The sequence below is a fragment of the Vipera berus genome (genome assembly GCF_964194415.1).
Source record: "Vipera berus genome assembly, chromosome: 7".
Lineage (NCBI taxonomy): Eukaryota > Metazoa > Chordata > Lepidosauria > Squamata > Viperidae > Vipera > Vipera berus.
The window spans coordinates 35,424,196-35,451,933 of record NC_138209.1 but is presented as its reverse complement, the minus strand read 5'-3'; the positions used below and the strand labels follow the sequence as shown (position 1 = coordinate 35,451,933).

The following is a 27,738-nucleotide window of genomic DNA, read 5'->3' as shown; positions in this document are numbered from 1 at the left end:
CCAAATGTTAGGCTTCAACATTCCCATTATATCCAGCCAGCGTAGCATCTATTTCTATATATCCACAGGCAACAGGTTGTGAGAAGATTGTTGTACTTGATGGGTTTTAAATTTTCTTCACCCACATGAAGAAATATGTTTCTGTTTGCCCCTTGTTCTACATTGTTTATTAGTTAATTATCCTATTTGGACTATCTTTTTTTTCAGAGAATGCATTTTTATTATTCCATCAGGATTTCCTGTTTTTCCTCAATTACTCGGAGAAAAAAAATGCCTCTCACAAAGCTCCAAGCATGGCATAATAATAAGAGGATTTAGAAACAGATTGCTTTCAAGTCATGTTAAATCACCACAAGCAGTCATTTATCCAGATGTTAACAAACTGGCCCACTTTCCTTTTCCCAAAGGAAAATGCCTAACACGGAAAGTCCATTTTCTTCCTGCTCTGTTCCATCTTCTCTATGAAAATTCTTAAAAGGAAAACAAGGATTTTTAAACAAATATATATAAAAAAAGAAGAGGACAAGAGAAAACCTCAAAATATCTAAAAGATGTCAATAATAATATCAATGTTTTACCCTGATTGAAAACTGAAGCAGCTTTTGATCATTTCCACACTAGTGATTTACAGCCGTTTATAACATCACTTAGCCATCAACACGGAGATATAAAGCCTGTCTTCATTACTGATTCTTCTGCACAGCAGTGATTGGAGAACCGGAGAACCCTATAAATCACTAGCAAGGAAAGGGCCTAAATCACCTCAAGGGTGCAATGTAGACTGCCCCGGATTTTGTACACTTCCCCTCCCTCTGTGTATAAACTGGGAAGGTAAATTCTTCATGCAGACACACACCTGGTGGCTTTATGGCTCATCCAGTCAGTTTTCTTAGAAATACCAAAGGAGTTTTCTTCTGGTTTTCTTTGGCCCTGAGTCATTCAGGTGATCATTCACCAAAACACCATCAGCTCTGACTCACAAGCAAAAGTGAGCTAAGTGATGCCACCACTGAACTATGTGATGCCACCACTTGATGCATTAGGAAAGACAGCAAGTGAGTAACGATTCTTTACTTCGCTTCTGTAAATTCTTCCCCCCCCCCCCAAAAAAATGTGGGTTTTTGTCAGGTTGGGAGATGGCAGATAGTGCTGAGTGAGATTAGCGAACGAGGAAGGAATCGGGCTTCCCGGGAGAAATAAAGGAAGGAATTCGCAGAGGAAACAAGAGATACGTGAATTTCACCTGAAATACTATGAGGTCATTTTATGAACCAATATGAAAAACTCGCAGTCTGCCCAGCCACAGGGAAACCGCGGGCATCACGCGCCAGCCATTTCCAAAGCAGGAAAAGCCGGACAGCGAATGAGAGGCTTACACGTGTTTGCGAAGTGGGCCGGTTCTTAGGTTTCCGTTGGAACCAGCAGATCTGCAGCCACTTGTCTTCTTCAGAAGAAGAGCGCGCGCGACGGCGTAGCTGGCTGTCATATGCAGGAGAGCGGGAGCGAGCGAGCGCCGAAAGGGTGGGGAAAGGCCAGAGCCGTGCACGCGCACAGACGCGCGTTCAGCGTCTACTACACACGGCGCCGTGAACGGACATCACCACTCCGGCAGAGACTCACTCTGATCGCTAGGAGGAGCCTGCTGCTTACATTTGCCAAACGAAGATTGTTTCTCCCCATCTTCCGGGCTTGGAGGAAAAGAAAAAAAGAAAAAAACTTGTGCAGTGGATGCCGGAGGTTATTTACTATCCCGACTCTTCCATTTCGTTTTCTCCCTCTCCTATTAAACGTGCAGTATTCGTTTTCAAGGGGCATTTAATTGTGGATAGATGTAGGATTGTTTTTGTTTTCCCACCACCCTATCTCCTCCGAAGGTCAACCTTGTCTGATGTTTTCAACCGTACAACCAGTTCAGCCATCCTGGCGGCGTTTTAGAGCCATAGATTAAAACGGGCGAGCTTTAAAACCGCTGCACACAGCTGTGAACATATCCAGATGTTGGTAATCTTTTTCAGCCTCACAAATGAATCACTGGAAGGAACCTCCAGGGGCAAATAAGGAATATTCATTCATCTAGCGGTTTTCTCTTCACTCTGGGAAAGCCACAGGTCTGGCTGATGCTTTCCCTCGCCTTTCCCTTCCTTTCCACCAGCGTGTGACGCTGCAGCGGCGGCGGGTTTCTGACAGCTTTGCTCTGCCGGCCCGTAAATTTACTGCAGCTAAAAACAAGCCTTCTCACCGTGCTTCCCCTTTTCTTCTCCCTGGCAACTTAGGCTCTCCTCTGCTCAAAGGCAGGACTTATTCACGTGAAAAGAAGCGAAGGCGGAGAGCCGGAGAGCTGCCAGGAGAAAGATGCAAAAGATGTGTGCCTTGCAGCGGTGGGTGAGGGGAAGACGGTAGATAGCTTCTCACAAAGCTAATAATCTTTTTTTTTTACAGCGGTTGGAGAAAACGGACATATGCTATTACATTAAAGGGAGTTGGGTTTTGACGGCTCCGGGGATATCCTTCTAGGCTCTTTAGATCTTGTAATTCCATATTTTTCCCGGAATCTACATGACGCTTAAACAGCGTAAGAGCCAAATGGACCTACCGCTCGATTTATCGGTTAGGTTTAGACCTAAAACATAAAGGGATCGAGATTAAATATGTTCAAAGAAAAATTAAGTTTTCGACCGTTGACGCTAAGCTTCGCTGAAGACATTTACATTCAATTCCTTCTTTTGGAGAAACAGACGAAATATAATACAGGGAATTGAGGGGACGCATGTATACATGTTTAGCGCTTACTAAGAAGAGACACTATCTTAGTCCATTAGATGTGTAAATGTTTGAATGTAACTGAGCACGGCGTCTCCTGTGTCCTCCATATCTGTGCGGAGACCTTGGCAACACAATAAAAATATAATTATAACCACAGACTCCATTTATAAATTTCCTTAAATGCAATCCCGTAATACTTCTGTTTTCAATTCTGTAATTTGGAGTGCTCTTTCAGGCTGCTGTCCTATACACGTGTGAACTGCTTTGGAGTAAACATATATAGGACTCCGGCATAAATAGCCATTTCCAAGAGGATCTACCCGCGATTTGGAAGGCCACACTGTTGACTACTTATGCTACGATCTTCCAACTCTTTTTTTTTTTTCAAATTAATTTGGTGGAAATTGCTTGAACCTTAGCAATTGAAGTCTATGCTTCCCTGCTCAGTAGTAAGCCCTACGGAGTTCTTTCAAGCAAGACGTAAAACGAGGCATTCGATTAATGAGACATCTTCCGCCATTCTTCTCCAATTCACCATTCAGCGATGCTTCAGATCTACTATAGCGATACACTTCGAAGAAGGAGGGGCAAGTAACTCGGCGACGCTCATCCCTTTCCTGCAAACGCTAAGACTCTCCGGCGGGGGCGAATTTAGCCTCGGGGGTTTTGCGGCTGCAGGAAGTTTAAGAAGTCGCGAAGCAGCGTTTCACCAAGAGAGCACTAGGATCCGTTGCTATAGTACAATTCCTCTGCGCCACCATATTAAATCAGGAGAGCCAGGAGCGGTAGTAAACAGTCGATCCGTAGGAGTCTAAGTGTAGGATTAAGTGGTGAACAGGCAGTTATTGATCTTAATTTCTTGCCATCACAATGCACAGACAAGGCTATCATAAAAGCCAAGAACAGTCCTCTTTCTTCCTGCCCCCAGCTCGTAAAGGATACATTGCCTGTCACCACTGCCATTTCAGCCAATATGTTTGTAATTAGGGCCATAAATTCGGCTGCTTCTCCCAACCTTGTGCCCTCCATATGTATTGGATTTCAAAGCCCATAATTTGCCAGCGCTGGCCAGATATTATTTCTGGAGTAGACCATTTTTGGGAAAGATTGTTTAGCGTATGCATACCTGAGGCATAATCTGATGAAGCAAACCCTTGTCCAGGAAAGCCTATTTCAAAACATTTGCTATTGTTTTGCCTCTCTATTCCTGGTAGTTTTTAGTAACATCACGTGACCTGGAAGAGTCTAATTATCTGCCCCTCCTTGTTTAATTTCTTCTGCCAAGCAGCTTGTACAGCCAAATCGATTAAAGCGCAAAAAGGAAGCGCGGCCAAATGTTCCCTATGTGAGCAATACCGCCCTCCCTCCAGAAAGGAGTCAACTTCAGACACTTGCTGGAAAGTCAAATTCTCTAATGTGTGTTACTATACAAAATTAATGAGGCACATACGCATCAGACAAAAGGAAAATCTACCTCAAATGTTCCTTGTTTGTTTTGTTATTTTAAGCCGGGCTTTCCTTTTTTTAAAGCAGAGAGCATGGAAAGAGTCGAAAGACGAAAGGGAAAGTCCACAGCAGGTGGAAATTCCATCTCCAAGGACCAGCTTGTTTATTAGCGTCATGGTATTGCCTGATGACGAGAAGTAATCTCCTTGCTCAGTAACTGCAACAAGGGAATAGTAACTTTCCGAGACAGAGAATCCCCAGTAAGCGCTTCGGGAGTGTCAGGGTTATTCTCTCTGCCACACACCACACGCACACACGCACAGAGAGAGAGCGAGAGAGAGAGCGAGCCAGAGTAAGAGCGACGGGTTCTCCCGTATTGTCTCCTCCCCCTTCTCTGACGGAGGTTACTCGACGTGCGGCTAAACCAATACGCTTTCGTCCTAGGCCTGTAAGTACAAGGCGATTGGTTGGCAGAAGCAGATCGCTGCGCAAAAACAGACAAGCCGAGCGCTCGGAGCTCAGAAACTGCCAGCAGAGATCACAGAAGCTTGAGTTGGGACAGGAGAGAAGGAGAGCCACCGAGTCTGTGAATGAGTCTAGGAAGGCAGAGATAGTAAAAAAAAAAATAGGGTGGAAGAAAGCTGATCCGGACCCTTTTTAAGCGAGGGAAGAAAAAGAAAAAAAAGCGCGCGCAGGGAAAAGGCATCGAAAGGAAGAGATAGCGAGAGAGGTTTAAGAGAATCTCCACTGAGTCTTCGAGAAATTCAGGGATTTAAAGTTTAGGGTCGCCGAACTGGTCTTTGCCTTCCTCCCACCCCGCCACATCTTTTCGATGGCTGCACTATTTTCTGGCTGTTTTTAATTTCATCTGTCTCCCCCTCCCCCTCCCACTCCAGGGAAGAGGGAGGGAGAAAGAGAAGGTTTTCTCTTGTCAAATTTATTTTTCTTCAACCAAAGGGGGCATGTCCATCGGTTCTTCTGGCAGCTTTCCCCCCTCCTGCTCCTACCAGGAAACCAACCTGAGGATAATCTTGAAATATACCCGTTCTCCCGGATTTGCTGCTGCTGTTGCCTCCACCGCCTCTCCTGCTGCTGCGGTGCAGTGCCTGGACACTGGGAATAAATTAACACGGGCTCTTCTGTCTATATAGCCACCTACCTATTGCCTCTGGTTAGCCATTTCTTACGAAGATCTCTGATGTGGTGGGAGCTCTGCCTGGCAGCCTCCCGTGCCTATCTTGCATGATTTCCAAGCCCTCCGTCGTCCCCCTCCCTTCCTTTCCCCCCCAGTTTCGTGTGAAGGGAGGCAATGATGGGGAAGGCGAGAAAATGAAGGGAAAGGAATGAGCATAAATCGTTTTTGAAGCTCGCCTCAGTCTTTTGCTTTTCCTCTCTGGCCCGTTAAACACGGTATTTCTCGAAGGAGGAGAGGGATATTTTTGGAGAAGGAGGAAGTGTTGGCGTCGGGGAGGGGGGAATCTCTTTCCCCCTTTTGGAGATGGTGGTGCTATTCTTCTTTGCCTTAAACTGGATGGTGGAGGGAGCCCTTTCGCAGCTTCACTACACGGTGCAGGAAGAACAGGAACATGGCACTTTCGTGGGAAATATTGCCGAAGATCTGGGCTTGGACATTACAAAACTTTCCGCTCGCCGCTTCCAGACGGTGCCTAATTCGCGAAGCCCTTATCTAGACCTCAATCTGGAAACCGGGGTGCTATATGTGAGCGAAAAGATAGACCGGGAGCAAATCTGCAAGCAAAGTCCGTCCTGCCAGTTGCACCTAGAGGTTTTCTTGGAAAATCCTCTGGAGCTGTTCCGCGTCGAAATCGAAGTGCTGGACATCAACGACAACCCGCCTGCTTTCCCAGAGCCCGACCTGACCGTGGAGATCTCGGAGAGCGCCACGCCGGGCACCCGCTTCCCCTTAGAAAGCGCCTTCGATCCAGACGTGGGGACTAACTCGCTGCGAACCTATGAGATCACCCCCAACAGCTACTTCTCCCTGGACGTCCAGACGCAGCCCGATGGCAATCGCTTCGCCGAACTAGTGCTGTCCAAACCCTTGGACCGAGAGCAGCAGGCGGTGCACCGCTACGTGCTCACGGCCGTGGATGGTGGGCAGCCCCAGCAGCGGACCGGCACGGCCCTGCTCACTATTCGGGTCCTGGATTCCAACGACAACGTGCCCGCCTTTGAACAGCCCGTCTATACTGTCTCCCTGCCGGAAAATTCGCCTCCCGGCACCCTGGTGCTACAGCTTAATGCCAGCGACCCGGACGAAGGCCAGAATGGCGAGATCATCTACTCGTTCAGCAGTCACATCTCTGCCCGGGCTCGGGAGCTCTTCGGCATCTCCCCACGGACCGGCCGGTTGGAAGTCAACGGCGAATTGGACTACGAGGAGAGTAGCGTGTACCAAGTGTACGTCCAAGCCAAGGATCTGGGGCCCAACGCCGTGCCCGCTCACTGTAAGGTGCTGGTGCGGGTGCTGGACGCCAACGATAACGCTCCAGAGATCAGTTTCTCCACCGTCAAAGAAGCGGTGAGTGAGGCGGCGGCTCCAGGCACAGTAGTGGCTCTCTTCAGCGTCTCGGATCGAGACTCCGAGGAGAACGGGCAAGTGCAGTGCGAGCTGCTGCAAGGCGACGCGCCTTTCCGCCTGAAAAGCTCCTTCAAGAACTACTACACCATCGTCACCGAAGGGCCCCTAGACCGAGAGCAGCCCGGCGGCGACGCCTACACTTTAACCGTGGTGGCGCGGGACATGGGCGAACCGCCGCTGACCACCAGTAAGTCCATCCAGGTGCGAGTCAGCGATGTGAACGACAACGCGCCGCGCTTCTCGCAACCCGTTTACCAGGTGTACGTGAGCGAAAACAACGTGCCCGGAGCCTACATTTATGCCGTCAGCGCCGCCGACCGGGACCAGGGCGCCAACGCGCAGCTAGCCTACTCCATCTTGGAGAGCCAGATCCAGGGCATGTCGGTGTTCACCTACGTCTCCATCAACTCCGAGAACGGGTTCCTCTACGCGCTGCGCTCTTTCGACTACGAGCAGCTCAAGGAGTTCAGCTTCCAAGTAGAAGCCCGCGACGCGGCCGGAGGGGGCGAGGAACCCAACGGCGAGGAAGCGCTGGCCGGCAACGCCACCGTCAACATTGTGGTGGTGGACCAGAACGACAACGCGCCGGCCATCGTCAGCCCGTTGCCCGGCCGCAACGGGACGCCGGCGCGAGAGGTGCTGCCCCGAGGCGCCGAACCGGGCTACTTGGTGTCCCGCGTGGCGGCGGTGGATGCGGACGACGGCGAAAACGCGCGTCTCACCTACAGCATCGCCCGGGGCAACGAGGCTAGCCTCTTCCGCATGGACTGGCGCACCGGCGAGTTGCGCACGGCGCGCAAAGTGCCCGCCAAGCGAGACCCGCAGCGGCCCTACGAGCTGGTCATCGAGGTCCGCGACCACGGGCAGCCCCCGCTTTCTTCCACCGCCGCCCTCCACGTGGTCTTGGTGGACAGCGCAGTGGAGCGCCAGGGGGCGGGGGCGGGCGGGGGCGGCGGAAGCCCTGGGGGGCTAGTCCCTGGGGGCGCAGGAGGCCCGGGCGGGGAGCATCGGCCCAGCCGCTCGGGCGGAGCCAGCAGCGCCGACACCTCGCTGGACCTGACTCTGATCCTCATCATCGCCTTGGGGTCCGTCTCTTTCATCTTTCTGCTGGCTATGATAGTGCTGGCCGTCCGCTGCCAGAAGGAGAAGAAGCTCAACATCTACACGTGTTTGGCCAGCGACTGCTGCCTGAGCTGTTGTTGCTGCTGTTCTTGCTGTAGCCGCCAGGCGCGAGCCCGTAAGAAGAAGCTCAGCAAATCGGATATCATGCTGGTCCAGAGCTCTAATGTACCCAGCAACCCAGTTCAAGTGCCCGTGGAGGAGTCTGCAAGCTTTAGTTCCCACCACCACAACCAGAACTATTGCTATCAGGTTTGCCTCACACCCGAGTCGGCCAAGACCGACCTGATGTTCCTCAAGCCTTGCAGCCCTTCCCGCAGCACAGAGGCGGAGCACAACCCTTGCGGGGCCATCGTCACGGGATACACCGACCAGCAGCCCGACCTCATCTCGAATGGCAGCATATTGTCCAGTGAGGTAAGACCCAGCCTCTCCCCGTCTTAGGAGCGTCCACTGGCTGCCAGTGGTTTTGTGTTCTCCTGAATTTCCCTCTAAATGTCACCGCTTACCGTTAATTAAGATCCTAACGTAACCTCAGTTTATTGAGAAGGAACACGTACAAGGTCCACATCATTGCATCCTAACTGGACTAGTCTACACCTTTTGACTTGGGCTGCCTGTTGCATTGGGGGAAACTTCCTCTCATGCAACTTATGTGATTGATCACTAATATTGCAATGTTACAATTATTATTGTAATATTACAATAAAAATTGTGATATTACATTCCAATAGTAATTGTAATATTGCGGCGTTAGTAAACATTGTAATATTATTACAGTTGATAAATATCCCTACATTTTTATTATTGATAACAGAAACTTGCACAACCAGTAAAGGGCAACAAAGAGATACAGGGAAGGAAAACAAAAACTTTTTGTAACCACTTTATAGTTGTCCAATTTTTCCCCAGTCAAAATACGGTAACCTGAAGTAGTAGTGTTACTACTAAAGTATTGTGTCAATTATAATAATAAACCTTTATTGTCAAAGTACAACATGTGTACATTGAGATTAGCTCAGCCTTCCCCCCCCTGCTCTCTCCCCCCAACACACAGTGACAACAAATTCTAGTTAACATAAATTAATTACATTTTTCCCATGGTTTTCTTTTCACAAATGTTTACAATTCTATACTTTGACATTTCTCACTACTAATTGTTACTATGAGCTTATTGTTCAAACTTCTTTAATAGATTTTCCACTATGGTTACAATTATAACAAGTAGTTGCAGGTGAATATGTAACTGATTTATGTCAACTCACCAACAACACAAACTCTTGTCTGGAAAACATTGTCATACCTAAATCAGTTTGCAGTGCAGTGCAGCTTTCTTCTGCACCACCTTTGTCACTTTTCAGCCACTTTCTTTTCAGATGCAGAAGTATCAAGGAACAACTTAAATATTATTACAGTTCAATAAAGGCCACATACTGTGAGCATTTTACTTTGCTTGTTTTATTTTCAGAATCAAACAAGCATAGCCTGAGCAGTATTTACTATTATTTCGTGTAGAATGATTACTTCTCTGGTTATTTTCATTGTTTTTTTTCCAGGAACAGATACCAAGACTGAAGATAATTCCTACAGGGAAATCAACAAACAAACCCTTTAGAAAGTCCTCTGTTTGTGATGGAGGATATGCAGGCATTTGCTTGTGAAATATGAACATCTAACTAGCAAGCAGAGAATTAAAATAATTTCATAGTTAAAGATCCACTAATTATCACTACATTAAGATGATTATTCTATATATTCCCCTCCCAAAAGAGGCATCTTGAAAAGTGCAACTGAAAGCATCTGTTACACTTATGAAACTTTTGTATTAAGCTAGTGTGTAAATAATATTTGTCTATCCTATAATCTGGGTTTAGCCTTTTATCCTGTGATGTGATACAAAATAACTACGCTGTATTTTCTCTGTACATATTGCTGGGGAAACTTAAAACCTATTTCCAGTGCAATATTAAATATACTTACTTATAAGTAAAGCCTAGCTTTATCAGGAATTAATCTCAGGTAAATGACCACAGGATTGCAACTAGAAGAGAATTTTTAATTATTATTTTTTTAAAATACAGAGCTTTAATTCTCCCCCCTTGTCATAATGGGATATATCCATTTGGTGGCTATACATTATTTTTTAAACATGTCATTTTTTTCTATCATAGTTTTCCTTGAATTACACAGTGGTGTTCAATTGTCATTTGATTTTTTTTCCTCCATCCACAGTACATGTTTTTGGCTAGATTGAGTAACAGTTGTGGATTTTATATTGGATAACTAGTTAATTGTATTCAGAGATAAATGTGTAATCCTTTCTTATGCAAGTTAAGAGAATGGCAAAAAGCAGATGAGATATATCAGAAGTATTGGTTATTTAATTAATTAAAAGCAACTATATACATATATGTGCATATTTGTGTACTATGTATATATGTATGCTAGTATCACTGAAGATGCACAGGTTCCCTTGGAAAATTCATCATTTTATTTATTTGTTTATTTATTTATTTATTTATTTATTTGTTATTTTTTAGGCAAAACATCAACGTACAGAGCTCAGTTATCTAGTTGACAGACCTCGGCGTGTAAACAGGTAGGATCTCCACATTTCTCATTTCCTAAATTAAGGTCACAGTTATGCACAACCTGACATTTATTTCTCAAGGTGAAGGAAGATATGTACATACAGAAGGTATTAAATAATATCTGAAGAATATAAAATAAATGTATTCAGGTGGCATCATATATGTGCAATGAATGAACATCTCTGAATTATGGCATTTGGTGAATCTCAGTGAAATTTCTTGGGGGGAAAAAGATGCTGGTTTATGCTGGTTTAAAATTATTTTTCAAAAACTTGACAGTATTATAGGACACAATCTGTCCAAATTAGATCCTTGACTATTTAGCAAAATTGTTTGGCATAATTACACTGAATACACATGGTGGTAATAACAAGCACTGTTGGTTACTGTCCCTGAAAATATAGGTATTACTTTTGATGGAGAGTGCTGCTTAGTTGAAACAGTGTAGCCAAGACCATCTATCTGAGTGCAGCACCACAAGTCGCCATATGATGGCAGAAGAATGTTTTATGAATTTCCCTTTTCTTGGTGATTCAAACATTAAGTTTCCCATTTTTATATATATTTTTAGTTCTGCATTCCAGGAAGCAGACATAGTAAGCTCTAAGGACAGTGGTCATGGAGACAGTGAACAAGGAGACAGCGATCATGACGCCACTAATCGCGGTCAATCTACTGGTAAGTTTGATGGGGGGGACTCTAAATATTCGATCTTTTAATAGGACCATCAGGAGCAATTATAAGTAGGTAAATTAATAATGGGGCATAATTATAATAATGGGGCAATTTGATGCAGAGTGTTTATAATTTTGTGCTAATGTACATCTGACTGGATGGAACAAATAGATTTTTCAGTTGTAATACACTTATAGGAAGGTGATTTATTTTTAATGCTGGCTGACTTTTGCAAGATAGAAAATTTTGAAACGTGTGCTTTGCATATTAAGATACAAAAATGCTGATACATTTTGGTGGGATTCTTAAATCCTGAAAAGCTATTGGGATATTTTCAAACTGTTTTTCGGTAGCAATTCTCACATCAGTTCAGAATTGAGTATGTTAAGAGTTATGCCCAAGTGAGGGCTCTACAGGGAATTGAACAAGGGAGAATTTCAAGTGTATGACAGGGAGAATGTAATATATCCACAGTGAGCAGTAGTTTATCTTCAGTTGGAAACTCAAAATATCTTGGAAATGTGGTATTTTTCAAGTAGTAAGTATTGTAATATTTAGTTTGAAGAGAATTTGACTCTCATTCCCTTGATAAATCTGACAGTATTCTCACTTTGCATCTGTATACTTAAGAGGAAATGCCGATTGTTTTAGCATTTGCTTCACTGCACAGCATCCCTGCAGTTTAGCAGGTGTTAGAGGCACTTGTCACTAGATTGTAATCAACAGAGTTCCTGGAATCTAGACTTAGTAGTAATAAATCTGTGCCTTTTCTAGTTTGGTAAGTACTCCAGAGAGTTGCTGCTACAAAAATGCCTTCCAGGTTGATGCTTGCTTGTACACCCTTCCTTCCTTCCTTCCTTCCTTCCTTCCTTCCTTCCTTCCTTCCTTCCTTCCTTCCTTCCTTCCTTCCTTCCTTCCTTCCTTCCTTCCTGTCTGTCTCTTCCCTAAAACATCTCCTAAGGCACTGGACTGAGCAAACCCCAACTGCCCAGAAACATAGCGACATTGACACTTGTGTATATGGGGGAGGAGGGAATTGCAGCCTTTTTAAAAAGTGCTATGCTGTCCCTTTGGCTATGAGAAGTTTAGGCACCTGGGGGAGGGGGAGTCTGGAATTCCATTCAAGGACTGCTTTATATAGCTGCAGGTCATTAATATGCAGACCTAATGAGACTTGAGAAAAGCCAAGAGCCTCTAAGCTCACTGCGCCTTGCAGGGCTTCATTCTTAGTGAACACAGCATCTATTTTGTGTCTGGGAACTTCATAGCAAATGAACACTTGCCAAAAGTGTACATTGGAACATAATTTATTTATTTTTTTGCAAATTATTCTTTTCCAAATGTTTGTTTTTTCCCAATCTGTTCCCAGTTTTTTGGCATCATCTCCAAGGTAACAAGTAGTATTTGAAGATTTTTTTTAAAAAAAGCTTTAGTTATTCTACCCCAATTGTTCTCTTATTGTCTTTTAAAAGAAAGAAACAAATTGAAGTTGGGCAGCCAATAAATTCAAATAAATAACTACACTTTATTGCAGCACTCATGTTCATGAATATTTCATCTTGAGCCAGTTTATCCATCAACATAATGAATGATGGTAACAAAGTATGAGAGAAGAGAATAAACATCTTTGCAAGGACCTAGAATGGGAAAGCAGAATGTGTAGATGCAATCATTTGGGATGCACATCAAACAAATGGCATTTTTTAAAAATTCCACTAATGTTGCTATACATAACTTTCCTCTTGTTCTTAATTTAGATGATTTATCTGGAATCAGATTGTATGAAAGGTTGCCTTGAAACTAAACTCTTTCTATAATCTAGCTATAATATACTTTAAGTGAAGTGTTTTCACTTAATTTTAATTGATGACTACAGAGTCATGACTTTCTGCATACTTGGTTTCTAGTTTGATCTGTGAACTTTAGATTCAAGTTTCTGCAAATATAAGAGAGGAATAAATTGCATGCAGCAATTGTTCTTGAATCAGAATTGATAGTTTGATATGATTTTTTACTTTAAATTAATAATTCTAGTATGTAGCTTGCCAAGTTACTATAGGCAATCATTTTGCCTTTATTTTTTTTGTATTGCATAAATAAGTATTGATGCTATGCCTATGGAGTTAGAGTATCTGATAAATGTACAATTCTTTTTCTTACATAGTTTAGAGATATTAAGGAACATTGCATTTAGACTTTATTTATTAACACATATAATATGAATAGTAATTAAAAAAAATGCTTGGTTCAGGCAGGGTATGGAAGCAGAAAGTAATAAGCAAATAATCTAATTTAGTTAAACATTTTAGTTGCCAACTTCATCAATAGTCTAATTATATGGGAGATAAAGTCACCAAATACACTAAATGATTTTAAACTTACTTCTATTTTGTCAATCAAAATTAGTTTTCTTCACTAGTATCAGATAAATATGCTGATTACTAAAGACAAGTTTTCAAAATGTTTATATCTTGTTTGATTTAACTATTGGAAAGCCCCAAAACATGCCAAGATTTTTCTATGTACTTATTTGGACCTTACAACTTCTTTTGGTCCACTGTTTCTCTTTAATTTCTTTTTATGATTTGAGTTTATGTCTTCCATTTGATTCTCATTCTTATTACTCTATAACAGCATTACACTTATATTCCTTTGTAAATTGTTTTCCTAAAAAAAAGCAAAAGCAAATTCCACAACTAATTATTTAGCATGTATTCAAAAGCCAATATTTTCTGAAGAGATTGTGATTACCCATGAGATATCATGCCATACTGTAATAAAACTTGAATAGATTTTACTCTGGTGTTCTTCCTTTTTTAAAGGGAAAAAAAAGCTTCAGACTCTTCTTTCCTTCCTATCTGGTCATGCAAGGCCAAATTGCCTATAGTTGATTCATGTGGCATGGCTTTGACTCTATATTAAGGATAAAAGGTACAGATGGCTCTCTTGAAATACTTCTCCTAACTAGTCATATATTATATTTCTATATCACTTCACAGTGAGATATTCTGTATGGTGGAAATAAAGCTAAAAAGCTAAAATTAATAAATGCATAAAAATAATGTTAACTAGCATTTATTTATCTATGTATTTAAAAGATTTACAAAGCCACCCTCTCACAATCTGTGATTCTTTGTGGTGTCAAAAGACAAAAATGCTGAAAAATAAGTACAGTGCAAAACCAAAATAACCTAATAAAAATAAAACAAAAAGCATAATGCATAATTAACACATAACAGAGGCTTGCAATAAAAAAAAGTGTACACATCACAGGGTGGCCTCGTTTACCATCCCAGTCCGATGCACAAAAAAGAGGTTAAATCAGGTTAAAACAGCCATTGAGTGTGCTTATTATTAGCTTTATGTCCCACCATTTATTTTGTACAATCCAAGCCAGTATACATCATGCTCTGGCCTCCTATTTTCCCACAGCAACCCCCTGACTCGGGCTGTGAGAGAGTGACTGGCCAATAGCAATAAAATAAGCCAGTAGAAGTGGAGTGTTGTGAAAAGAGCTAAATGTGGTTTTAAAATTGCCATCCCAGTCCGATGCACAAAAAAGAGGTTAAATCAGGTTAAAACAGCCATTGAGTGTGCTTATTATTAGCTTTATGTCCCACCATTTATTTTGTACAATCCAAGCCAGTATACATCATGCTCTGGCCTCCTATTTTCCCACAGCAACCCCCTGACTCGGGCTGTGAGAGAGTGACTGGCCAATAGCAATAAAATAAGCCAGTAGAAGTGGAGTGTTGTGAAAAGAGCTAAATGTGGTTTTAAAATTGCAACTAAAAAGCCTGGAACAATTAAACATTTTCAGCGGGAATGAAAAAGATCACAGTGGAAATATCAACACAAGCATGTCTGAGAAGTGCATTCCATAATCAGCGTGTCCCCATTGAAAAGCTTCTTTCTCTAGTAGCCAGGCAACTACCTGTATCACTTTATTTTAAATCCAGTACATTTAGAAAGGCACATTGAAGATAAACTGACTCTGTTGTAGGTGTTTATAAATGAGCTCAAAAATGGACTAGTACTTGTACTTCTAACAATATTATTGAATAATATATTATATTTTTAAAAATAAACATTGTCTATAACAAAATGATGCAAACAACATTTGACAGGTGAGAAAAGGGATTATCTAGACTATATCAAAGCAAAGCCTTGTAAAAAAAAAGACCATGATTTCACAGTAAAAATGAATTTAAAATTGAAGAAGAACAGTAGATGATAAATGATGATAGTAAGCCATCTGTATTTCTTTAACAGTTTGGTTTCTGAAGGTGAAGTACAGTACTGGAGATAAATTATCTAAATTTATTTGTGTATGTTATCCATGGGCAATACTGTATGTTACCTTGTGTTATACCTTGCATTATTGAGAATCGGTTTTGTCTGGCAAGAAAGTGGAAAATTGTGAGTTCTAGTCTTGCCCAACACATGAAAGCTAGTTGGCTGACCTTTGGCCAGTCACTCTCTGTGAACCCAACTTGTCGCTGTGGGGAAAATAGGAGGAGGAATGTGTATTGTGTATGTTCTTATTATAAAAATAATAAAGGCAGAATAAAAAAGAAATAATATTCTGACAGTTTTAACATAGGTTCTAAGTATCTGTTCCTGTGGGATTTTTTTTAATGTTATATAGTATAAATACCCATTTCTTTTGTGATCTAGATTTGAAGCAAAGATACCGTTTCATTTTTTCATGTGTTTATACTAAAACATAATGCTGATTTGAGATATGATTTCTAATAGAGTATGGAAAAAGAGGCTGTATCTTTTTAGTCTTCACATAGTATAAAAATCAAAGATTTACAGGGTTAGATTGTAGATAGTACTAATGACTTGCTTATTCCATTGAACACCACTGAAAAATGTAACATTGTCTGGCATATAACAGAGTACTTTGTTTGGACTTTTTTTTGTTTTTGGTGCTTATCAAAGAAACTCCCACTAAATAGGTTGAATATATACAATTTTAGAGGATAGATTTTGTTAAAAGGGTTGAGAAAGATTTCTTGCCAACTGCAAAATGAATCAGAGGTTTTTAGTTATAGAATCTTGAAGAAATACTTTGCAAATTCTGGATGGAAAAAAAAAGAATGTAAGACAAAGGTGACAGAAATTGCTATTTTCCCTATCCAATACATGCCGACTTTTATTTCAGTTCCTATTTAAAGATGTTTCTGATGTTTCAGTTGCTTTGTACAAAATTATATAGGGATATGCTAAAATGGCTTTTGGCATTTCTTTGACAGTGAGCATATTTGAAATATTTCCAATTTTTGGTTGTTAAACCAAAATGGTCTGGATTCTGCTCTGAGATTAATGTCTTGAAATTGCATGGTCAGACAAGGGAGAATAGAAGATTCACAGATGTAGATTGTTCAAAGGAAGGTTTAGGTGACCAGCCTTCAAATTAAAGAAATGGAAAGCACCATTGCTATTGAAAAATGTAACATCAGGTAGAAAGTAGATGTAACCTTGCAGACCAATTACTTATAGTTAGAACACTAGTGCATATAATATATTGGAGATTTTAATATGTCTGAAGGGTTGTTTTTTTGTGTATCACTTCTGTCATCTTCCCCCTTCTTAATTTAGTTGAAAAGAAACAAATTGTGAAATCAGCTTTTCAGAACAAAATAAGCAAATTAAATTATTATTTTGTGTAATATTTTGTGGTTGCCATGGTCTTGTGCTTGGTTAGGCCAATCTCTATGAACTAAGCAGGAACTCTGCACCCATGTTCCATGTGGTTTTACCAATTCCCATGTTTGCCTTTTGGAGAAAGGTATAGTTTGCAAGTTATTGGAATTGCTTGACTCAAGAAGAGTAATGAACATAAAGCATACACCGTGTTACTAGAATTCTTTTGATATAAGTGTTGAAAATCTATAACTCACATGTACTTATAAAATGCTAATTAAAAAAGAAACATTTATACTGTTCAGATTTTATTTGTATACTCCACTCCTTTTCTGTAGATTGGGTGAAATAACAATTGTTTTCATTGAGAGACTATTTGAGTGTTGAAATGACTATGTGAGAGAATGGAAATGTTTGAATGGACTGAACCTTTCTTTTAAATATAACATTGGGATTTGGGGTTTATGAAAGACTATTGAATGAATACTTGTTGCCACATTTCTTGATGCCAGGAATCTGTTTTAACCAGGAGGTTTGTCAAATAGTGAAAAGCTCTGATTTTGTTGGTAGTCAGTGGTACAAATGTTATTGAACATCAGTTAATGAGTATTTGTTTGTCTCTATAAAATATTTAACAATATTTTACCATCTGTAACAAATAGCTTAGCTAGATGGATATATATTTTATTGTTATTTAAGTTCATTTTTAATCTTTGGGAAGAAACAGACCATAAATTTAAAGAAATAGTATTTGAAATCAAGCCTAACACACCAATGGTGTCCCATCCCCCCCAAAACAACATGTTTCTTACACATCAAACCATATGTACATCTTTGTGTGCTATTATACAAACTTAAATAAATACATTTTCTGCTTAGTGATTAGAAACACTTCTTTGTTTTTATATACAGAATTTAGATCAACCCTTTACTCTAGGCATAGAGTGTGTAGAATTGTACTCTAAATCTAGTTTTTATGATGGCCAGGTTTGAAAAAAAAGAACCAAATAAATCATCAGGCAGTAAGCCACTGATATTTTCAGTTTACTGAGTCTGCACCTGTGCTTCTGATAACACAGTGTCTTTAGAATTTTAGAATATCTTGACACTCTGAAGAACCACCTGCTAGAAACCCTATAACAGGCTTCTAATTTCTATATTGAGATTTCCTAACTAGTATAGGTGTCTGTGTGCTTACTTACAAACGTGTATCTGTTTACATATATAAATATATCTTCAAACCAGAGTTTTGGCTTACATTTTTTGGACTATAAAGGAAAATGGTCTGATAGTTTCAGCCTACAAGACTGGACAGGAGTTTTTTTTGTTAAATATTGTTAAATGATTATTCAAAATGTATGTTTTTAACATGTACTTGGTGCAGTGATAAGTTTGTGAATATTTGTGAGTCACCTGGCCTTATTAGTAAGGCATTTCTTTAGATAGTTTATCCTTCTCAAGCCAAATAGCTTCTAGATGTTTTGGTATTTTCTAACAAATAGCTATGTTGACTAGAAATTGTGGGAGTGCCTCATAATTGCTAATCTGAGGACGTTGGTTGTAGAAATTAATATATTTCATCATATACTTAAATACATAATTTACTAAATTCAAATCACATTTTGATTTTCATCTGATTTTATTATGATCACATCTCTTAGAAAATTAAGCAATACAGCCTTGATCTGTCCTCCAAAAGAATTAGAATTGGGGTCCCATCACATCTGGAGGGCAGAAGGTAGAACAAAGCTGGATTAATGAACACTATTCAATATAAATAGGCATTTTCTTAAAAAAAACCCTTCATTTTTTTGTTAATATTTATTTCTACTGTTTTACCAGCAGTAAGTAAACTAGCCATTTATTTCACAAGTATTTAAATCACATTATAATATATAGGTAGTCCTCAATTTAGAACTAATATTTTAACAATTTTACAAAATTATGATAGTCTTGGGAAAAATTATGTGCTCAAAATTATGACTATTACAACACCCTGCGGTCATGTGATCACAATACTGTTGCTTGCATTTCTGACCATTGCAGTGTCTTATTGTCATGTGATCATGATTTATGACCTTCCCAAATGGCTTCTGAGAAATACAGTCAATTTGGAAAACTATTTTTTCTTAATAACCATGTTAACTATGTGATTTGCTTAATGATTGCATTAAGCATTAAAATTGTAAAATCAGGCCTAGTCACATGATGACTCACACTGAATTATGACAGAAATTTCAGTCCCAATTGTGGTCATAAATTGAGGACTACCTGTATGTGTGTTTGTATGCATGTACATGTACATGTTTATGTATATAATGTTTTGTATTGTGTGTGTGTATGTATATAGCTTATATTGCATTGCATCTCTGAAATTTTATTTCCAGCTGATGTTTACATGTACATTCCTCAACAGTTCACTCATTGTTTATTTCAAGACTTTTGTGATTGCAATTATCTGTAGAAGATTTCAGACAAAGCCATTTTTTTCTGAATTTAAAATAAAATTTCCATTATAAAGTATTAATTAAGGCAAATACTCTCTGTCTGTCTTCCTTCCTTCCTTCCTTCCTTCCTTCCTTCCTTCCTTCCTTCCTTCCTTCCTTCCTTCCTTCCTTCCTTCCTTCCTTCCTTCCTTCCTTCCTTCTTAAAAAAATTACTGGTAACTGTGGGATTTCTTTTAAAAAAATATACTAAGATCTTTACCAATATCAGTCCAATTAAACTGCAAATTAGTAGAAGAGAATACTAGCCTATCTTTAGGGGGTTAGATACTTTTTATCATATGGTTTATCTATTCATGTAGATGTATTATCTAATAGCAGGTATTCCTAATTTTGAAAATATAATCTTTAGGTTCCATATGTCATTCTTGGGGACTGACACAGAAGAGGTACATGTTTTATAGCAAATAATTCCTACTTTGTATGTTCTACAGTTTAGCAGCTGATTCTGAATTCTGCCAGTGAATCCAATAATTCTGAAAATTGGTTATTTATCATTTACTTGATGATGCTCTGACCAAATAATGTTTAACATTCACATTATTATGTTAATGGCTTATAATGTGTAGGGGATGGGTGACATGTATGTATATGAAAATGATTGTAATATGATCATTGCTGAACCATATCAGCAAGAGAAAATATCCTTGTTTGTTGGACAGGCATAGATAGCTTTTCTCTTCTTTTCTGAGCAACACTGTAAAAATTAACTTTTTACTTTAATCTTTATTACATACACATTAATATTATCACAATTTATATTGTCGCATTGGCTATTCCATTTAAGTACATTGCTATTTTTTTTAAAGAAATGTGATTCAGCTTAATATGAAAAAACCCTGTTGAAATACCATCATAAGACACATAGTGAAAAGTTTCTTATCGTTTGAGAAATGAATACATTTAAAAGGATTTATAAGCATACTGTTTTCTCTTGGCAGGGATTCATATTGTTATAGACTACTAGAGTAAGCATTCCCACATCTGCCATACAAGCTGGATCTATGTCACATTAGACTTACCATGAATTTTAGCAGTTTCTTTTTACAGGCTTTAATGTGAATTTGGACTCTAGTGGGATTAAATGGAAGAAAGTCTGAAGAGCACATTCTTTTTTTAAAAAAAACAAAACAAAACAGAGGGGCCTAATTTGTTGAAATTTTCAGGAACGTTCTCAGCATTTTTCTCCCTACCATCGGTATTTTTCAATGTTACACCTTTGCATATACATTAAGTCTATTTAGTCTATTGATGGCCTTTACACTGACACCTTCATGTTCAGAAAGTGGGACTTCTCCGTAGATGGTTTGACAAAGCAGGTGACAAGACTTTTTTTTTTAATAACAGTGATCCCAGTTGTCATCTTACGATTATTTGGCCAGTTGTGGAACATTCTTGCACTTCTTATCTTTTTTCTTTTTTGAACAATAAAGCTTCTTTGAAGATTTAATAACCAAATTCTTTAGTGGTAAAATGATAATAGAACAGAAGGTATCTTTTTTTATCACCATGCTTTCAGCAGGTGATGACTCTAAAGGTTATATCTGCAGTTTTTCTCTCTCCTGCTTATAGGCATGGATCTCTTCTCTAATTGCACAGAGGAATGTAAAGCATTGGGTCACTCAGATCGATGTTGGATGCCCTCTTTTGTCCCTTCTGATGGACGGCAGGCTGCGGATTACCGCAGCAATCTTCATGTACCTGGAATGGACTCTGTTCCAGACACCGAAGTGTTTGAAGCACCAGAAGCCCAGCCAGGGGCAGAGAGATCTTTCTCCACCTTTGGCAAAGAGAAGGCCCTTCACAGCACCCTGGAGAGGAAGGAACTGGATGGACTGCTGTCTAATACACGAGCGCCTTACAAACCACCATATTTGAGTAAGTACTGTTCAAAAAGGATGCTAGAAAGTGTTCCTTTTGTAGGAGTAAAACATCATTTCCAATATGCTTGCTAGGAATAGATAAAGACCCCAGGAGGAAGAAAAACATTCCTCTGAATGTGTTCACTCTCTTCAATTACTCTCCATATAGCATTGATTTTTTTAAAAAAACAAAAAAACATTTGTGACATTTAAGCTTTCCACTTCTAGGACACTGTTGAAGAAGGATTTTTTAAATAAATAAAAAAACCTCTAGCTTATTTTTTAGAAGTTTTGCCCTACTATACAGGGTCTTAAGTAAGCAATTAGCAACATCATAGTTTCTGCATATTATCTAGCAGTTTGTGGTGCCTCTTCACTGAAATTTGTTCAACATCATACTGTTTGTACCATGGAGCAATGTTTAGAGGACATTTTATAGGGAATCATACTATATTTTTTGTTCCCTTGATCATACTTCAATGAATTTGAATTTTCTATTTTGATGTTTTCCGAATTTTTATGTCCTTCATCCATATGGCAATGTTTATCGAGGCAACACAGAAGATGCTGTGTAGCTTGCAAAAGTTATTTCTTTATATGCTTTGCATTATGAGCTAAGTAAAATATGTTGAATGAAGATGATACATTTCTATGCTTATCAAACCCATTTTTACATTGCAAGACTGGAATTTTTCCTTTCATTAGAAATGTATTCAGTGATTATTAAAATATATGTCATTGGAACAGAAGAAGGCACCGTTCATCAGCAAAACATTGATTTAATAGCACAACTACTACTATTATTTCAGGAAGATTTTTGAAGGAAATTAAAGTCTGAAAGACAGCAGAGGTGATATCAGCAATTTCAAACAATACATTTACTACTGGAGTACTTTTTATCTCTTTTAGTCATCCTTATTTCTGTCTTGAAATTAGCCCATTGTAAAATAAGGATTCAATCTTGAAATATAGTTTTTCTTTTAGATTGAATACTTTGGGAGAATGGACAATTTTTACATTCCTGTTCAGATTTAGATACTAAGTTACTGGATCTTCATATTAAAAAAAACATACATTCCCTTGAACAACTATCTGGTGTATATTTGAAATTTTGTGTATAGATGAAGTTGACAGCTTGTTGCTCACATCAAGATCCATCCCAAGCATATTTCATTCAACAGCTACTATTTTAGAAGCAGGATGCTAATATTCACAACCTAAACTCAGATCTATCGTATCTTCTTCCTTTGTTTTTATTCTGTTTACAAAGTGCTTCAAAAATGACAAGCTAGAATCTGAATTTGCAAAACCTTTATTTTCATTAGAATTTGGCATTTAGTTTCCTAATTGAAATGAACCCTTTGTTACAAGTTAATGGCAACCCACATATATTTGTGGGGTGGAAGATGGTTTTGATTCTTGCACTCAGTACTAAACCTACAAATTACATAGCTGATATTTTTATAGAATGTATATTTTAAGAGATGAAATCAATGCCTTAGTAATACACTGTGGAGAAAGGGTTGAAAACAGATAGGCAGGCAGGTAGACAGATGACAGACAGATAAATAAAGAAACTATTTTTATTTTGCCTAAGGATAACAGCAAAATTTTATAAAAGTGGTAACTAGCAGAACGTCTAATAATGTCTATAGCATAATCATTTAGCATTCTCCTGGGTCAGATTATACAAAAAAGGATTAAGTAAACATTAAAATTTACATTTTGAATTAAATAAAAAGGCTAAATAAGAAAAGTCTCAAAAGGTAGAATCCGCTGGGTAGGCAGCACATTAGCCATACTATTGAACTGATAAAACTGAAGAAGATCGGTCACTTAATGTGTTATTTCTTTCTTTAAGAAAAAGGAGGGAATGGAAGTAATAAATATATTTAATTTGACTTAATAAACATTTAATTGTCCAAAAGGTTTGGAATTACTGAATTTATTTCTTTAAAATGGTGATGTTGGTAATAATAATGATAATTGTTTGGTTTACATGATCTGTATAAGTTAGAGGCTTGGATATGATTAGGAAATCTTTTCTGTGCTTCACTAAGAAGTCAATCTCAGAATTTCCAGTTAACAATACAGAGAGCTCTCTAAATGTTTATATCAATAGTTTTAAAAGTGATTTCTTTTTTTCTGGCGTCAGTGATGGAATCAAATACAAATACCTTTCTTTGTCCTCTTCTCAATGCCTACTATGGAAAGTACTTGGCTTTGGTTTTAATGTTAAATGGAAAATATTTAGAAAACTACAGATTATAGGCAGAATATATTTTAGTATTGCAATATTAACTTTGTAACATACTGTAAATGGAGAAAATAAAATGGACTCAAAATTATGTTTAGGTGAAAAATGTATAGCTATTTATTATCAAAAAATGAATGTTTACAACTAGTTTTTAGGAGTATTTAAAGAATTGAAGAAATAAATAAAAGGTATTTGGATTAGCACTGAGATATACATTGAACGTTTGCCTTGGAATTATTTTTTTTAATGCTGAAAAAGGTGAGTTAAGAAATTTATAATTAAATTAAATTCCAAAGTAACTAATATGACAGAATAATGCATTTTGTAAGTTTATAAGTTTGTGACAGGTTAAAAGATGTATCTGAGAAGTCAAGTGACAAAATTTTGGAATAGATTGATGCAGTAAATAAAAACAAATTGCTTACACCAAATGGTATTCATCCAACAGTTATAAATTAAAATCAACTCAGAAAATACTGCAGCTCAAAATACTTTAAAATCGTCAGCATATATAATCTATTTATTTATTTATTTATTTATTTATTTATTTATTTATCTATTTATTTATTTATTGGACTTGATTTCTATAGTTGCCCATCTCAATAAGTGTCCCTTAGAGCATTAGAAAAATTACAAATGATGTGAGTTTTCAAATTGAGTAAAAACAGAATAGATTTTTTGTGTATCTGGGTATGTTAAAACAAATACACATGGAGGCATATTGCAGTATCAAAACAGAACTTCTATGTCATGATTTTGGAGTTCTATCAGATGTTATCACTTTGCCGATAGATTAGTACCTTCAAAGCAACAGATTTCTCCCCCTTTTTTTCATACAACCTGCTCCTTTTTTGAGAGAGATGGTTAATCCTGGAGGAAGTGAAGAGAGACAATGGATTTGTTGTAAAGTTACTTTTTTGTAACTGTAAATAGTTGCTGTCTGAGCAAGTTAGAACAGTTAATCAGTGGAACAACCTCCCTCCAGAAGTGGTGAATGCTCCAACACTGGAAGTTTTTTAAAAAGAGACTGGACAGCCATTTTTCTGAAATGGTATAGGGTTTCTTGCCTGAGCAGGGGGTTGGACTAGATGACCTCCAAGGTCCCTTCCAACTTGATGATGATGATGATATTAAACAAGGGTTATCTATATACTAAAATTGTGAGATGAGTCACATTAGCAGGTGATCTGTATATAAATTTGATGACTTGGTGCCTGTCTAAAGAGCTGATTTCAGATTTGCCCACACTAAATAGACTTGCATATTTTTACAAATAAGGCAGCAAGCATGTTATTAAGATCATATTCAAAAAAGGAGCCCTTTTTAGTCAAATGAAGTAACAGATGTAGTACAAGGATGTCATATGTTTCATATAATTTTAATGGAAAGTAATGTGATCTTGCAGAAGTGACATCATTCGTTTCATATTTACCCTATATTTACTTCTTACTGGTGCTCTTACTGATCTATGGCACTAATTTACCCACAATAAAATTTTGTTTTTAGAATGAATTTACTGAATCTAAAGTGCAAGACTATCATTATTTCCAAAATAAATTTCTTCTTAACTATTGGAAAAAAACCAAAATTATATATAATAAAATTCTGAAACATACTTCTTAATTACAATCAATCATACGTAACCTGACAAAATTCAAAAGTCTTCCTAATTAATAAATAATCAAGAAAAAGCATTTTTTAAAAATTACCCATGGTATTTATAAAATGATAATTGCATACTGTAATTGTAATGCTTTGTTTTGCGAAGTCATTGAAAAAAAAATAGCAGAATGTTTCAGTAATAAATATATATATATATATCTTTTAGTTAAAATCGCAATAAAACCTGACAAAAAAAGTAACATTAACTCATCTACCAGAGGCAGTCAGAGAGACCTTGTACAGACATACAAATAGCTTAGGGCAATGTTTGGGTTGTACAGGGAACTGAAAATGAACAGTGCTTATTTCCAGATAGGTTTACAAGGATTATTTTAATGGATGAGGGAATTTTCTGTCTCAGATTTATGTTTATGCTATTGAACTGTATTATTTCATTTTTTACCAATTAAGAATATTATTGGAATATTATCAGAAGTATAAGCCTCCACATAAATCTCCACTTCCAGTGACTACAATGACACATCCATATAGATTTCTTCACCAAATGGACTTGGACTGCCATTTTCTTTCATTGGGATTTTTTTTTTATCTTCCAGTTTAGATTAAAATTCTGATTATTGGTGGTCTTCCAAGTACTGAACAGAACTACTTAGATTTTCCAATATTAATCAAGTTAGCTAGGTTCTACCATTCCTATTGTCATAAGAATGTCATCTCCTAAGCTCTAAAGTAGCAGAAACTTTAAATAAATAATATATATATATATATGATTATTTGTACATTTGTGAGTCATTTAATAACTTTCATAAATACTACATTTAATTGTTAGCACTATTGATTGATTCCTCTGAACATTGTTAGCATTATTGATTGATTCCTCTGAACATCAACTTCTTTGACCTTTCAACTTTGTGAAGAATGGAAGATATAGAAACACTTTCTATTGTCCTTTTACTTTTAGTCCCTTATCAGTCTGTTGCATAACAATATCTATATTTCAGTCTGTTTACATTTTTACTTCAATTTTGACACTCCTATCCCAAGGTCCATGGAGCCAAAACAACTTTTTTGAATTAAGAAGACTTTGTTTCAAGTACTTTCACTCTTCAGTAGAAGGAGCTGTATGAAGAGTAGAAAATTTCACTAGACTTCTAAGAAGCTCACTTCTTCCTATCAACCACTGGATATGAATAAAAATACAATATTAATTTGAAAGGGCAATGAATAAATACATTTATGATATATAATTCAAAATGTGCTTTGAAAACAAAGAATAATCTTTTTTTTTCATTTTTTTAAAAATAAATCATATATAATTATACAAAAAATCTGACAACTATACTACATAGTATAATTATAGAGTGATTTAATTCTGGCTGGAGGGCAAACTTTAAATCAGAAAGGCCATATCCAATTCATTTTCTTTTTTAATGTTCAAATAATAGAAAATGGGAAATGCTTGAAGAGTTTGTCCAATAAGAACAGGCAATGCTAAATTAGTAATATGATTCATCTAATTCTGTGTAATGACCAAACTCAAATCCTTGATAATTCATGCTATTATCATTTAGGAAATTAGAAGCAGTCAATGTGGACTTCACAAGCATATTGAAACAGAAAAAAATATGAAAGAGATTGCCGTAGAAGATACTAAAACAAATGAAAAAAGTATTAAAGTAAAAATTTAAAAAGCATGAAAAAAGTAAACGTGTATATGTATACACACAAAGGTAAAAGGCCTTTCAGATCTCACTCAGCTTCTGATAAATCTCATCCATGTGATCTTCTTGGTAACAGTGTAAAAGTGATTTGCTAAACATCCCAGAATATGTTATTTGTTGCTTCCTAGTTTAGCCATGGACTTCTTGATGATTTCCCATCCAAGCAGTCACTCTGATTAGCTTTTTAATTGGTTATGGTTGGCAAGTGCTGCCACCTATTGTAGACATAAATATACATACAAGTAAGCAAAATGAGCTGTGTCAAAGTAGAAAGGAGAAAATAATTAGCAACCAAAGAATTTTTAATGAAAATTAAAGTAGCATTATGTAATAAACATGAATAGATATCATATTTAGCATTATTTATCATTTTTAATGTTTTAATTTTTTTGATATACAAGGAGGAATTTACAAATATCCCTTCCTCCTATACAGGTAGTCCTTGACCTGCAACCATTCGTTTAGTGATTGTTCAAAGTTATAACCGGAACTGGAAAAAAAGATTTTATTTTTATTAATTTTTTTTTAATTTTAATTCCATTTATATCCCGCCCTTCTCCGAAGACTCAGGGCGGCTTACAAGCTTAGCAGTAGCCTTCATTCTATGTATATGCCTGCTTATTAGAGCTTTCACACACACACCCAAGCGGCATTATTACAAAGTCAGCATAATTGCCCCCAACAATCTGGGTCCTCATTTTACCTACCTCGGAAGGATGGAAGGCTGAGTCAACCTTGAGCCTGAGTCAACCTTGACTATTTTACACATTTATGACCATTGCAGCAATATCGTGGTGATGTGATCAAAATCCAGATGTATTTATGATGGTTGCAGTGGCCTGGGTCATGTAGTCATCTTTTGTGACCTTCTGACAAGCAGAGTGAATGGGGAAGCCAGATTCACTTAACAATTGTGTTATTAA

At 38.0% G+C, this 27,738-nt stretch overlaps 1 protein-coding gene across 2 annotated transcripts in view; it reads left to right on the top strand.

Annotated features, from left to right (window-relative positions):
* Positions 1–5,707: 5,707 nt before the first annotated feature.
* Positions 5,708–27,738, top strand: part of PCDH10 (protocadherin 10) — a gene marked incomplete at both ends in the record, with an annotated part of 47,658 nt that continues 25,627 nt past the window's right edge. Inside the window, 4 exons of one of the 2 annotated variants that reach the window (XM_081333235.1) lie at positions 5,708–8,347; positions 10,471–10,529; positions 11,093–11,199; positions 20,925–21,230. In XM_081333235.1, coding sequence (XP_081189361.1) covers positions 5,708–8,347; positions 10,471–10,529; positions 11,093–11,199; positions 20,925–21,230 — 3,112 coding nt within the window. Of the gene's footprint in view, positions 8,348–10,470; positions 10,530–11,092; positions 11,200–20,924; positions 21,308–27,738 lie in introns of those variants that run through there. The other variant, XM_081333234.1, reaches the window with a different exon arrangement.